General features: G+C 41.2%; 1 protein-coding gene across 1 annotated transcript; it reads left to right on the forward strand.

The window, feature by feature from the left end:
• Positions 1–629: 629 nt before the first annotated feature.
• On the forward strand, positions 630–11,002 carry LOC146702205 (uncharacterized). Its single transcript, XM_085468914.1, has 4 exons — positions 630–660; positions 3,366–4,018; positions 9,421–10,017; positions 10,359–11,002. The coding sequence occupies exons 1-4, from the start codon at positions 630–632 to the stop codon at positions 10,935–10,937; spliced, it is 1,860 nt and encodes a 619-aa protein (XP_085325040.1). The 3' UTR covers positions 10,938–11,002.
• The last annotated feature ends 3,206 nt before the right edge of the window (positions 11,003–14,208 follow it).

Genomic DNA, 14,208 nt, shown 5'->3' on the forward strand with positions numbered 1-14,208 from the left:
ACTTGTACTTTGTGTTGTCAGATGAACATATGAGACACTTTGACTCTTCAGTGCAGTGTGGAGCCTAACAAAGATCTGTTTTGTGTCCCAGCTGATCAGCAGGAGGAGAAGAGTCTGACGGAGCAGCAGAGGAACATTTTCAGCCATCTGGACTCAGCTGAGTCACTACAGAGGAAACAATGAGCTCAACACAGGAGGTGAGGAAAATATCACAGTTTCACCAAATAATCAGTCACGTCTAAAACTCTCATCCTCCCAACCTGTTATATGACTGTGTTGTATATTATGTTGTTTTTTACAGACCACAGCACATGTTAAAATAAGGAAGGTTTATTCATCAACATTATTAATAATCAAATGGACATTTGTCAGAGTTTTACCCCTGATACTGCTGGATAAACAGAAACTCACTCAGGAACGAGGTCACACAGAGCTCAAGTTTTCACTTGCAAGGGGGAAGCAATTGTCTCCAACCCACTTCAACTTGCTTTCCCCCTGCAGGTTGTTTTTATTGGTTACACACATGAAGCATAAAGCTTGTTGCTGTATTACCTATGAGAAACTACTATAACTGGTTATAAAGTGATTGTGCTGTGCAAGCGTGATTATACATTGTGTGTGGTTATATGATGGGAGTGCAGCTCTCCCAGATTGTTGTTGGTAGAATCTGTTCTTTTCAAGGCTGCTTGTTCCCCTTATCAATGTCATGCATGTAGTCATATGCGTAGGTTACCTAGATAGCAAACAGAAGCATTCTAGCTTTCTAAATGGCATTGTGTAGCTTTTTAAATGGCAACCTACAACACATACATTAAACCTAACAGTTTTTTCATGACCCCAAAAAATACACGTTCAAAGCACCTCAACAGCAGCCCGATATCAGACAGAAGCTGTCAGCTGAGCTCTGTAGAGTGGGCAATTATAATGAAGCTTCATTAGGATTTGTAGATTCAAGCTGCTCTTCATATTTTTGGCCAGCAGATGTCACCAAAGAGGACTGTGTTGAAAAGCTTTGAGTAATGAACCTTTTTCAATACAAGCTTCAGTGTTTCAGAAAGCTTCATTTGGCCATCACTGATATAAATAATATTATAGAAATGATCAGAGGAGGCAAAAGTACATTTACTCTATACTTAAGTAGAAGTACAGATATTAGTGTTATAAATACTTCAGTAAAAGTATTCATTCAACTTCTTTACTTAAGTAACAGTGAAAAAGTACAGGCTCTGAAATGTAATCAGAGTAAAAAAGTAAAAGTAGCTTCTTGAAGAACATTTTAACCACACGTTTTTATCCAAAGTTAACTGAACCTTGTGCTTTATTAATGTAATAATAAAATAATATTAGTAAATGAAGTACAAACTATTTATTTCTAATAAAGGTTCTCTGAATCAGTTAAGTAGAAAATGAAGGAAAATAAAACACGTGTGTATTTTCTGTTGCCTACATTGTAGAGGGTGACTTTGCCTCTAAACAGGAACATGAGCAGGGAAGAGGTTAAAGTGGGATTGAGCAGGTGGGAACCCTAAAATCAGCTGTAGTGGCTCAGCGTGGGGAAAAGAATCACAGCTCACAATAATTTCTGTTGAGAGCTCCAGTAGATTTTCTTAAAGTACAGGCTGTGATCAGCTGACCTGCTGCTCTCTGTGGATGTACACAACTGAATTCAACCAGATGTCAGCAGATGTTTCATGAGCTGTCCTGGCTGATTTCCATCCTCTACACTGACAGTACACTGTCTTTATATTAGACACTATACTGTTGGTATGAAGGTGGAACTCAGTGAATGGATGTCAGCATCATGAGCTTCAGTTTAAATGAATCTCTGCTACACTTGATGTGATCTAACTCTGACATGAGCACCACAGTCACTGTGCACCAGTCACACACTGTTCTTTACTTTAAATCCATCACAGTTCAGCAAACGAACCTGTTTATCCTGCACTAACCTGCAGAGGATCTTCATGCAGTCTTTAAATAACACAGTTAGGGATGAAATGGATGCTTCTCTGGTGTCCTGGATTGTTGATTACCTGACAGGAAGACCACAATATGTACGTCTCCCACAGTGTGTGTCTGACAAGGTGATCAGCAACACAGGGGCACCACAGGGGACTGTCCTCTCCCCCTTCCTCTTCACCCTCTACACCACAGACTTCAGCCACTGCACGGAGACCTGCCATCTTCAGAAGTCTTCTGATGACTCTGCGGTGGTTGGATGCATCAGCAGGGATGATGAGACAGAGTACCGGGCTGTGGTCGACTCCTTTGTCACGTGGTGTGAGCAGAATCATCTGCAGCTCAACGTGGCAAAGACCAAGGAACTGATCGTGGACTTCAGGAAGACCAGGAAACACTTGACCCCCGTTTCAATCCAGGGGGTCAGTGTTGACATTGTGGAGGACTATAAATACCTTGGAGTTCACATTGACAATAAACTGGACTGGGCTAAAAACACCACAGCACTTTACAGGAATGGCCAGAGTCGTCTCTATTTTTTGAGGCGACTGAGGTCCTTCAACATCTGCCAGAAAATGCTGAGGATTTTCTATGAGTCTGTTGTGGCCATTGCGATCCTCTATGCTGTTGCATGCTGGGGGAGCAGGCTGAGGGTCGCAGATGCCAACAGACTTAATAAACTAATCCGTAAGGCCAGCAATGTTGTGGGGATGGAGCTGGACTCCCTCAAGGTGGTGTCGGAGAGGCGGATGCTGTCCAGATAAAGACAATGTTGGATAACACCTCCCACCCACTCCATGACATGCTGGTCAGTCACAGGAGCTCGTTCAGTGAGAGACTGAGATTACCGAAAAGCACCACTGAACGACACAGGAAATCATTCCTGCCTGTGGCCATCTCCCTGTACAACGCATCCACTTAACACACTGGTTACTGCTACAACTACACATGTTTCTTTTCCAGCTATTTATTTATGAGTGACTTATGTATGTATGTATGTATATATATGTATATATTGTACTATTCTTAGTTAGCATATTGTCTGTCTTGTCTTAATGTTGGTTTATAATGGAGCACTGTAACAACAAATAATTTCCCCCAGGGATCAATAAAGTATTCTGATTCTGATTCTGAAATAACTCTCCTCAAATTCCTCCAACCAAAAGTAAAAAGACTGTTTTGAAAATACAATGAGTAGAAAGTCCTTTTTTTTTTAATGTGGGGAGTAAAAGTAAGGAAAAAATTATTTTACTGTTTGAACAGTCATGAATTATTTTTAACACCAGGTTGGATGTAATGTGTTTCTACTACCAGCAGGTGGGGATAAGAGACCTTTAATGTGTTTGGTGCCACACTCCACCTTCAGGTTTAAAACTAGTGTTAATGGAGGGAGTTTGAAGGTTGAGTTTGTTCCACGACTGCATTTCACTCACTGCCTCTGTTTGTATCTCTGTCACTGCAGGACCAACATGGAGCGAGAAGTCAGCGCTCTCAGGAGGCCGACAAACCTCACAGAAGAAAGGGAGAGAAAACATACAGCTGTGACAAGTGTGGGAAGAAGTTTACTCTGAAGGAGTCACTAAAATATCATCAGGTCATCCACACTGGAGAGAAACCGTTCAGCTGTGACTTGTGTGGAAAGACTTTTTCCTGGAAGGTTGCTCTAAAAAGACACCAACTCATCCACAGTGGAGTTAAAGCGTACAGCTGTGATCAGTGTGGCAGAGCTTTTACTCACAGTAGCAGCTTACAGAATCATCTAGTTACCCACTCTGGAATTAAGGCATACAGCTGTGACATCTGTGGGAAAACTTTCAGCCGGAAAGGGTACCGAAATACACACCTACGCATTCACACCAGAGAAGATGTGTACTGCTGTGATCAGTGTGGCAAACAGTTTATAACAGGCTCACAGTTACAACAACACATGTTTACCCACACTGAGGAGAGACCTTATAAATGTGACCTGTGTGAGAAGACTTTTAAATCTCCACATTACCTGAGACGACACCAACAGATCCACACCAGAAAGAGACTCTACAAGTGCAGTTACTGTGAGGTATGTATTTATATTGTTATCTTGTCATTTTAGCCTGACTGTTTGGAACAACTCTGCTCATTAAACTGTGTTAGCATGTTAGCAATTCTACTGCCTGGAAAAGGCTGCATCTGAGGCGGCACAGTTAATCTGCCTCAGATTGTTTTGCAGCATGTTTCATAATCTGAAAAAAAAGACATAATGACACATGTACAGACCCAAGATCTGATTTCAACACATGAGGACTTACATGCTTTTCTTTCTTATTCTCATTTAAAATGTCTATCTTTTAATAAATAATTATACGAAGCTTACACCCAAAGTTTTAATCTGATGTAAAATGTATAGAAGTTCATTACTGTATATCGTAACTATCAAGTCTAATATACCCTAGTAAGCTATACTACTTTTTCCTTTGGGAAGGTCCCATCTGTGCAGTCTGCAAATCTGTTGAAGATGTTGAATCTATTTAAATGTTCTTGAAAAATAATTGATTTCCTTGCAAGTATCATGAGGTGGAGGGTGGGTGGTTGCCTTTTGTTTTTGTTTTTTTTTGCTGGGAGTTTTAGAGCCCTATTAGTTAGGTTGCTTACTCTTTAAAATACCAGAATAGGGAGGATGGAGTAGGTTTACATTCATTAGATTGGTCAGTATTGCTGAACTATGAAATATTTTGGGTGCAGTGTATTTTTTGCATACAGGTATAACAGAATAGCTTTAGTTTTTTTTTTTTGTTTTTTTTTTTGTTTTTACTTGAGCATGAACTTATACAAAAAGCAGCAAGATATTTAAAAAAACAGCTTTATTGATTAAAAACACACTATATGTCAAGAGATGTTTGTTTTCATATAATTTGATAAGCTTCATGAAATGTGCTAAACGTCTATGTGACTTTTCACCCAATAACCTTGTGATGAATTTATCCAGCTACTGAACCATTTCCTGTTTTTTGAGTACAAATGTAGAAAAGGGAAAGAACCCGTTGCTTTTAGTACACTCTGTACAAAGTGTAGACAGGAAACTGCAGGTTTGCAGAGCATGTTTTTTACAGAAGTGAAACTATAATCTTAAGCGCTTTACACTACATTCAGTCATTCACCCATTCACACACACATTCACACACTGGCGATGGCAGCTACATTGTAGCCACAGCCACCCTGGGGCGCACTGACAGAGGCGAGGCTGCCGGACACTGGCGCCACCGGGCCCTCTGACCACCACCAGTGGTGGTCAGTTTTATTGATTAAAAACACACAGTATCAGATTCATATTGGTATTGGCAGATATCCAAATTTATGATATTGGTATCGGACATAACAAAGTGGTATCGTGCCATCTCTAGTACAGACCCAATATCTGATTTCAACACATGAGGACTTACATGTAAGCTTTAATCTCCAGTTGATCAAATCCCACTGAGCAGTCCTTCCCTTTAAATCTAACCTCTCTTCTTCCTCTCCTGTCCTGTGTGTCTTATCTTTCTCCATCTCTGAGTGAAGTTAGCTCTCTTTCTTTTCTCTCCCTGTGATGTACAGCAGCTGGACCTTTAGCCAGCAACACACTGTGAGACAAACTGCACACAAACAGTTTGTGTGTTTGCTGATGTTTGTTGATAGAAACGCTGCATTTGAAATTACCTGTTTGTTCAGGTGCTGTGCAAAAAAGAAAGAAGAACAACGTCTCATAGGGCTGCACGATTTTGCATAAAATGAGAATCACAATTTTTTTGCTTAGAATTGAGATCACGATTCTCTCACGATTTTCTTTTCTAATATAAATATTTATTACACTTATTAACTGCACATCAACTTCGTAATAGTTGAGACTGAACATAAGAACAATTTCGTCTCCACCGTTGCTCGACACTGCGTGTATACAGCAGGTAGTGCAACATTTGAAAAATAGTTGCAGGATGGCACTGTGTAGCGTTTGACTAGGGTAGGGGTCAGCAACCTTTAACACCCAAAGAGCCATTTGGACCCGGGTTCCACGCAAAAGAAAACGATGGGGGCGCAAATACTTTTTGACATCTCAAATGAAGATAACACTGTATATATTGTTTTTACCTTTATGCTTTGTGTGAACAACTAAGGTGTGTTGCTTATGAAGTCCATGAAGTGCTACAGAGAAAATTACATTTTATTTCTGTAATTAACACATTTTGAACTCTTAAAGAAATATAACAAAAGGAAAGACACCCAGCTGAACTAAAATGATCCATGTAGCAAAGAAAAACTGTTGTGAGCCGCCACCCTTATATCGCCTTTGGGCTTTTGGAGCCTTGACCTGACTTTAAAAAAAAATAACTGGAAAAAAGCACTATGCTGCTAAAAGATGAAAAATAGATATTTGCAAAATTCTGCCTAAATATGTATTTTACCTGGTTAATGTGTGTGGCGGGGCGTGGTCTGCAGCGCTGCTGCAGGGGAGGCAGATGCATCTGAGCGGGACCCGCAATCACGCCTCGCCGCCTTAAAGTCTGTGCTCTCTATGCTGTTGTGTTGGTGTGTGTCGGGCTATGAGCTGAAAAGCTACAGCCGGCTGTATACGTACAGCAACCGTGTGTGAAAAGTGGTCAATAAAGAGATGCTGAAAAGTATGTTCATACACTGAACAAAAATATAAACGCAACACCTTTGTTACTGCTCCCATTCCCCATGGGATGGACGTAGAGACCTAAAATTCATTCCAGATACACAATATAACCATCCCTCCCAAACAGTGGTCACAAATCAGTCCAAATGTGTGGTAGTGGGCACATCTGCTATATTGAGATAATCCATCCCACCTTACAGGTGTGCCACATCAGGATGCTGATCTGACATCATGAGTAGTGCACAGGTGTACCTCAGACTGCCCACAACAAAAGGCCACCCTGGAATGTGCAGTTTTGTCTCACAGCAAAATGCCACAGATGCCACAAGCAATGAGGGAGCGTGCAATTGGCATGCTGACAGCAGGAATGTCAACCAGATCTGTCGCCCGTGCATTGAATGTTCATTTCTCAACCATAAGCCGTCTCCACAGGCGTTTCAGAGAATATGGCAGCACATCCAACCGGCCTCACAACCGCAGACCTCGTGTAACCACACCAGCCCAGGACCTCCACATCCAGCAGGTTCACCTCCAAGATCGTCTGAGACCAGCCACCCAGACAGCTGCTGGAACAATTGGTTTGCACAACCAAACAATTTCTGCACAAACTGTCAGAAACCGTCTCAGGGACGCTCAACTGCATGCCCGTCGTCCTCATCGGGGTCTTGACCTGACTCCAGCTCGTCGCCGTAACAGACTTGTGTGGGCAAATGCTCACATCCGATGGCGTCTGGCACGTTGGAGAGGTGTGCGCTTCACGGATGAATCATGGTTCACATTGTTCAGGGCAGATGGCAGCTGAGAATGTCCCAGTTCTTGCATGGCCAGCATACTCACCGGACATGTCACCCATTGAGCATGTTCGGGATGTGCTTGACCGGCGTATACGACAGCGTGTACCAGTTCCCACGAATATCCAACAACCTCGCACAGCCATTGAAGTGGAGTGGACCAACATTCCACAGGCCACAATTGACAATCTGATAGACTCCATGCGACGATGTGTTGCACTGCATGAGGCAAATGGTGGTCACACCAGAGACTGACCGGTTCTGGGTCCCCAGACCCCCAATAGCGCAAAGAACTGCACATTCCAGGGTGGCCTTTTGTTGTGGGCAGTCTGAGGTACACCTGTGCGCTACTCATGATGTCAGATCAGCATCCTGATGTGGCACACCTGTGAGGTGGGATGGATTATCTCAATATGGCAGATGTGCCCACTACCACATATTTGGACTGATTTTTGACCACTGTTTGGGAGGGATGGTTATATTGTGTATCTGGAATGAATTTTAGGTCTCTACGTCCATCCCATGGGGAATGGGAGCAAAGACAAAAGTGTTGCGTTTATATTTTTGTTGAGTGTACAAACATCGTCGGGTCTGCCCTGATATGTTTACAATGGGACTTCTGCTCCTGAACCTCTGCGCACAGCGTCTGCAGATCGGGGTTGTACGAAGTCACTTTCATCTTCTCGCAGGACTATAAGCTGTCATCTGTGAGGCATGAGCGGTGTTTGTTTTTAACATAGTTCACGGTGGAGAACAGCTGCTGACATAATGTGGATCCGAAGATCCATAATTGTCCTACATGGGGTTGAAAGTCTCGATAAATTGCACGGCGTTTCGGGGGGTATATCGGCTTCCGCCAGTGTGACGCTTATTTTGAGCGGGGAAAAAAAATAGAATATAATTTTATTTTATAGTTCAATCACAATAATCTTCCAATTTAGAACTACAAGTTAACAAAGAACTAACATAAATAAAATACACTTCAGCTAAATACTTCTAATTTATTTCCCAAACCACGCGGAGCAGCACTGTAAGGACTAAAGAGCCACATGCGGCTCCGGAGCCGCAGGTTGCCGACCCCTGGTCTAGGGTGTTGATCATTTTCCTAAATCCCTCGTTTTGCACAGTGTTGATGGGAGCCATATCTTTAGCCAGGTGATAAGTGAAAGCCTCCATAATTTCTTTGTGCCTGCGGGAGTTCGACAGCGCTGTATAAGGTTCCCGTTATTGATGTTTGGGTGGTTGACCGGGACGGATTTTCTCCTGTCACTTTCTTGACCTTTACAGCTTCGTCATCTCTCACATGCTCTCCGTTGTTTTTTCCCCTGCATCAGCAAGCTGGCTTCTGTATCACGTGGTATAAGGCTCCGCCCATGTCATTTGTTGAGCAGGAAGAGTGAGCGCTTGTTTTCATGTCCCGGATCAAAATGCGGTACAATCGTCATCTTTTGTTTCTTCTTTTTTTTTAATCGTTGTCATTTGTAAATGAGATCGCACATAAGTATGAATTGAGATCGCGATTTTCTAACGATTAATTGTGCAGCCCTAACGTCTCACTTTAACTCCTGACTATGACTCACAGTTTTGCCTCTTTCATCTCTTTTTATGTTTCATACCCTGGTGATTAGTACACGATCAGGATTGTCTTTCATGTGTTACTTTTCAGGCTCAAATTGGTTTGATGTTTGATGCCCTTAGTGATGAAATAACTCCCCTCAAATTTCTCAAACCAAAAGTAAAAAAGTCTGTTTTGAAAATACAATGAGTAGAAAGTCCTTTTTGTGTGGGGAGTAAAAGTAAGGAAAATAAGGAAAAAATATTTTAGAGTGTTTGAAAAGTCATGAATTATTTTTAACACCAGGTTGAATGTAATGTGTCAGAACTACCAGCAGGTGGGGATAAGAGACCTTTAAGGTGTTCAGTGCCACACTCCACCTTCAGGTTTAAAACTAGTGTTAATGGAGGGAGTTTGAAGGTTGAGTTTGTTCCACGACTGCATTTCACTCACTGCCTCTGTTTGTATCTCTGTCACTGCAGGACCAACATGGAGCGAGAAGTCAGCGCTCTCAGGAGGCCGACAAACCTCAACCAAGAAAGGGAGAGAAAACACACACCTGTGATGATTGTGGGAAGGATTTTCCTGCTAAGTCTACACTAAAATGTCATCAGGTCATCCACACTGGAGAGAAACCGTACAGCTGTGACTTGTGTGAAAAGACTTTTTCCTGGAAGCGTTCCCTAAAAACACACCAACTCATCCACAGTGGAGTTAAAGCGTACAGCTGTGATCAGTGTGACAAAGCTTTTACTCACAGTAGCAGCTTACAGAATCATCTAGTTACCCACTCTGGAATTAAGGCATACAGCTGTGACATCTGTGGGAAAACCTTCAGCCGGTTAGTTAACCGAAATACACACCTACGCATTCACACCGGACATGATGTGTACTGCTGTGATCAGTGTGGCAAACAGTTTGTCACAGACAGAGACTTACAAGAACACATGTTTACCCACACTGAGGAGAGACCTTATAAATGTGACCTGTGTGAGAAGACTTTTAAATCTCCACGTTACCTGAGACGACACCAACAGATCCACACCAGAAAGAGACTCAACAAGTGCAGTTACTGTGAGGTATGTATTTATATTGTTATCTTGTCATTTTAGCCTGACTGTTTGGAACAACTCTGCTCATTAAATTGTCTCAGCTAGGGGTGGGTTTTGATAATCGATTTACGATTAAAATCGATTCTGGCTTGGATAACATGACATCAATTCATTAAAATCCTGAATCGAGTTTTTTAATATAATTTTATTTTGCTCGAAATGCCCGAATCTCAGCAGCTCTGAGTGATTATTCAGATTTTCATTTCAGTTATGATTTTGTTTGTTTTTTATTTGCTCTTTATTTCAGGCGACATTCAGGATAAAAATGGTGAAGGACTGACTTACACTGTCTTTGTGTCTTTGTTTAGAAGCAGAGCGACACAGATGGATCCAGTTCTCAACCCTGTCATCACTGTGGTGGTGGGAAAGACTTTCATTGTGACCTCTCTGGAAAAACTTTCAGTTGGAAAGCTGACCTAAAAACACATCAACGTAGACACACTGGAGAAGAACTGAAATACTGCAAAGAATGTGGGAGAAGCTTCACCACATTAAGGGGATTAAAACGACATGAACTCATTCACAGTGGGACAAAAAAGCACCTCTGTGATCAGTGTGGGTCATCTTTCATTACTGCAGGTGAGCTTAAAAGACACAAACGAGTCCACACAGGGGAGAAACCATACAAGTGCAGACACTGTGACAAAAGATTCTCACAATCAGCTAATCGTAACAAGCATGAATGTGCACACATGGAAGGAAACTACAGCTGTGACCAGTGTGACAAGAGCTTCAGGAATCTCAGTTCATACTCCAAACACAAACGATCCCACGTTACTAATAAACTGTTTCACTGTTACCAATGTCCCAAAACATTCACTAAATTATCTGCTCTGTGCAAACATCAGCGTGATCACTCAGGGCTGAAATCACTCCCATCACAGTGAATATGAAGAGACAGAAAGATCCTCTTCTGGTTTCAGGGTCAGACTCAAAACTCTTGAGATCAGGCTCCACAGAGTTCAGAGTGAATCTCCTATAAAGATCTGATGAGGCAATTATGAATGAAAATGGTTCCCTAGTCTCATTTTAAGCTTTCTAAACTGTTCTGCTTCAGTGTTCATGTCGAGTGGTTCGCTTTGTTCCAGCAGTTGGATGAAGAAGTTTGAGCTGTGATTTCATTTCCTGTATTTCAGAGTAAAGGCTGAAGTGACAAATGGAAACATGTTTACAGTCAAAGTCAGATGAACTATTTTCAGTGGCACAGATGGAGGTTTATCAGAGGAGGAGACTTGGCTGCTCTCCACTCACACTGAACAGGGTTCCTGCAGCTTATTAAAAATCTGACCTGAAAGTTATGAAGTTTCCTTGTAACACTGAGTTACAGTAGGGGGGCTGCTCCATAATCCAGTTCAATAACACATCTCCTGACATTAAACATAAGCTTATTTAATAATGTGGATCCCTTTTTGTCCAGATTTTTATTCAGAGGCAGCAACTGTGGTAAGAATTGACCCGGATGTTTATATATCTTAAAGTTTAGTATCAAGTTCATTTTCTTGTTGATGCAGAGCCAGAATTTAGATATTTTTAGACAATCCCATAGAAGATGCATGTAAGTTCCATCTGCTGTTTTATATTTGAGAAAAATTTGAAACATCTTTAAAATCTTTTATTTTTCCTTAAACTTGCTGTAGGTATTAAAACTTATGATTTTGTGTTTAAGATGTCGAAACAATTAATTTTGGGAGCTCATTTTTTTAAAGTTGTGGTTTCATTTGTTCAGAGTTCATCAACGTTTTCCTGATACAAGGTGTGATGGATCCATGCTTTTATGCTGTTTAAGACAAATTCTGAAAGCTGAACGTTGCAGAGATTATAGCAATTCTTGAACTTAAAGGTGCCATGATGAATTCAGCTTTATTATGTGATAAGAACAAGTAGTCTGATGTCCTGTTATCATGATGACACTAAAATTTGAGATACAATAAATAAAATAAGTTTTTGTACTAGGTATCGTCGATACCACCCTGAAGTTTACTTGGTATCGGATCCGAAAGTAAATCAGTGGTATTGCACATCACTAGTCATGATACATCAATACAATATGCATAAGAGGGCAAACCATGTTTAATTTATACATCATTCTACCAGTAATCTAGTTCATCAGTTTGTAGCTTCACAAAACTAAACAAAAAGGAATTTTTGCAACAGGTTTTTCAATCAATTTTGTTAATTTTGTTTCCAGATAAGAGAGGCCAGACCTTTCTTATCCTCTGTGTTTAATCTGGACCTTGGGACAGCTAAGAGCTTTTAAACCACAGACTTCAGTGATCTTGCAGGAGCGAACCAATTTAAAAGATCAGAAAGGTTTGAGGGTCCTAACCCATGCAACGCCTTAAAAACACATAATAAAATCTTAAAATGAATTCAAAACCTAACTCGCAGCCAGTGTAAGGATGCCAGTATGGGAGACTCGGTTGCATAAGATAAGATAACCTTTATTAGTCCCGAGCGTGGGAAATTTATTTTGTTACAGCAGTAGACAGTGCAAATGTATAAAAGGCTCTGGGGTTTTATGTCTATGTTCTGCAATATTGTGTGGCAATAAAACAGCTGGCGGTGACAATCCAGCAAAGTGGAAGCCTGTTGTCCTCCTGTATCCTGACCGATACACCATCTTGTTAGCTGCTGAACCTAAAAGAACTAGCCCTCACCAAGTACTCCTCAACAGCAAAGTTTCATAGAAAACTTTGAGAAAAAACACTGGAGTAATATATCCATAAGATACTGTACACCAGGGGTCGGCAACCCTAGGCACGCATGCCACAGTTGGCAGGCTGAGAAAGAAGACGTAAGGGGAAAGGTGACTGTGATATGCCAGTCTGTTCTGCCAGAACAAAATCATAGGCTGCCTGACGTCATCGACACCGTACACCGACTCGGAGCCAAGCGACAAGGTAGCACCAGACCTAGAGGCATCATCGTGCAGTTCACCTCCCGAATCTACAGAGATGCTGTATGGAAAGCAGCCAAGACATCCTCCTACCTGCAGGACAATCATTTGAGGTTCGCTGAAGATCTGTCCAGGGAGGACAGAGAACGTCGTGACAAACTGTGGCCGATGATAGACAAAGCTCGTAAGGAGGGTAAGCCGGCTTATTTCGTGGGAGGCCGAGGATTCATCAGTGGATCAGAAGTTTTCCCTCCTTCATAGAGACGCTTATTCAGTCTCCGAAATGACATTTCTGTAAGCTTGTTTACATGGTGAACTTGATATTTTCACCCTCAGGTTAAAGCTTTATTTTGTGTTGAAGAGTGTGTTTATCTATGAAAAGCTATATTTAAACCATAGTACAGTAGATAGTTAAATACTGTGTTTTTATAAGCTTAGTCACTCAGGGTTTTTACTGTTCTACTACCTAAATTGTGCAGCACCCGGTCCCCTTATCCTATAGATCTGTTCTTAGCTGTAGAAGTTTAGAACTTACTTTTTCTCTTTCTTTTTTCTAATAACTTTGTCTTTTTCATTTGTTTCTCTTAATACCAGGGGTTTAAGACAAACATGTAAACGCAAAGCTTTGTTTTTATTTGCCAAACAATTTAAAACAGATTTTTGCTTTTTCCAAGAGAGTCATTCCACACCTGCTGATACAAATTTTTGGAAATCACAATGGGGTAATGAAGTCTGGTTGTCCCATGGCTCTGAGCGTTCTGCTGGAGTTGCCACGCTTAAAAATTATTTTTCTGGAGATGTGTTACACTCTGACTGTGACACCTTAGGACACTACCTCTGCTCACTAATCAGACACAATAACAGTACTTTCATTGCAGTAAATATATATGGTTACAATAATAAAACTGAAAATGATAAATTACTTGACTCCTTAGAAGAAAGAATTAATTTCTGGCTCTCCAAATACCCAAATTCAGTCCTCTTAATTGGTGGAGACTTTAACATTGCTTTAGACAATACGGTTGATAGGTGGCCTCCAGGGCAGCAGTCTTCATACAGTGCAAACTTTAATCTTGTGGATATTTGGAGAGAAAAATTTCCAGATGATAGACTCTTTACTTGGAGCAATAAGACAGGATCCAGGCAATCACGTGTTGACTTTTGGCTTGTTTCTGACTGTATTGATAAAGATAATATTACCATTAATATACTTGCCACCCCCCTCACTGATCATAGACCAATTCACATTAACGTCCAAATGT

Source organism: Copadichromis virginalis, linkage group LG9, assembly GCF_057382275.1.
Source record: "Copadichromis virginalis isolate Kocher_CV1m ecotype Utaka linkage group LG9, C_Virginalis_male_GT1.1, whole genome shotgun sequence".
Taxonomy (NCBI): domain Eukaryota; kingdom Metazoa; phylum Chordata; class Actinopteri; order Cichliformes; family Cichlidae; genus Copadichromis; species Copadichromis virginalis.

Coding starts and splice junctions, on each gene's coding strand:
- LOC146702205 (XM_085468914.1), top strand. CDS start 630: ATGGGAGTGCAGCTCTCCCAGATTGTTGTTG. Junction 661..3,365: donor GCTCTCCCAGATTGTTGTTG/GTAGAATCTGTT, acceptor TTGAAGGTTGAG/TTTGTTCCACGACTGCATTT. Junction 4,019..9,420: donor ACAAGTGCAGTTACTGTGAG/GTATGTATTTAT, acceptor CTGTCACTGCAG/GACCAACATGGAGCGAGAAG.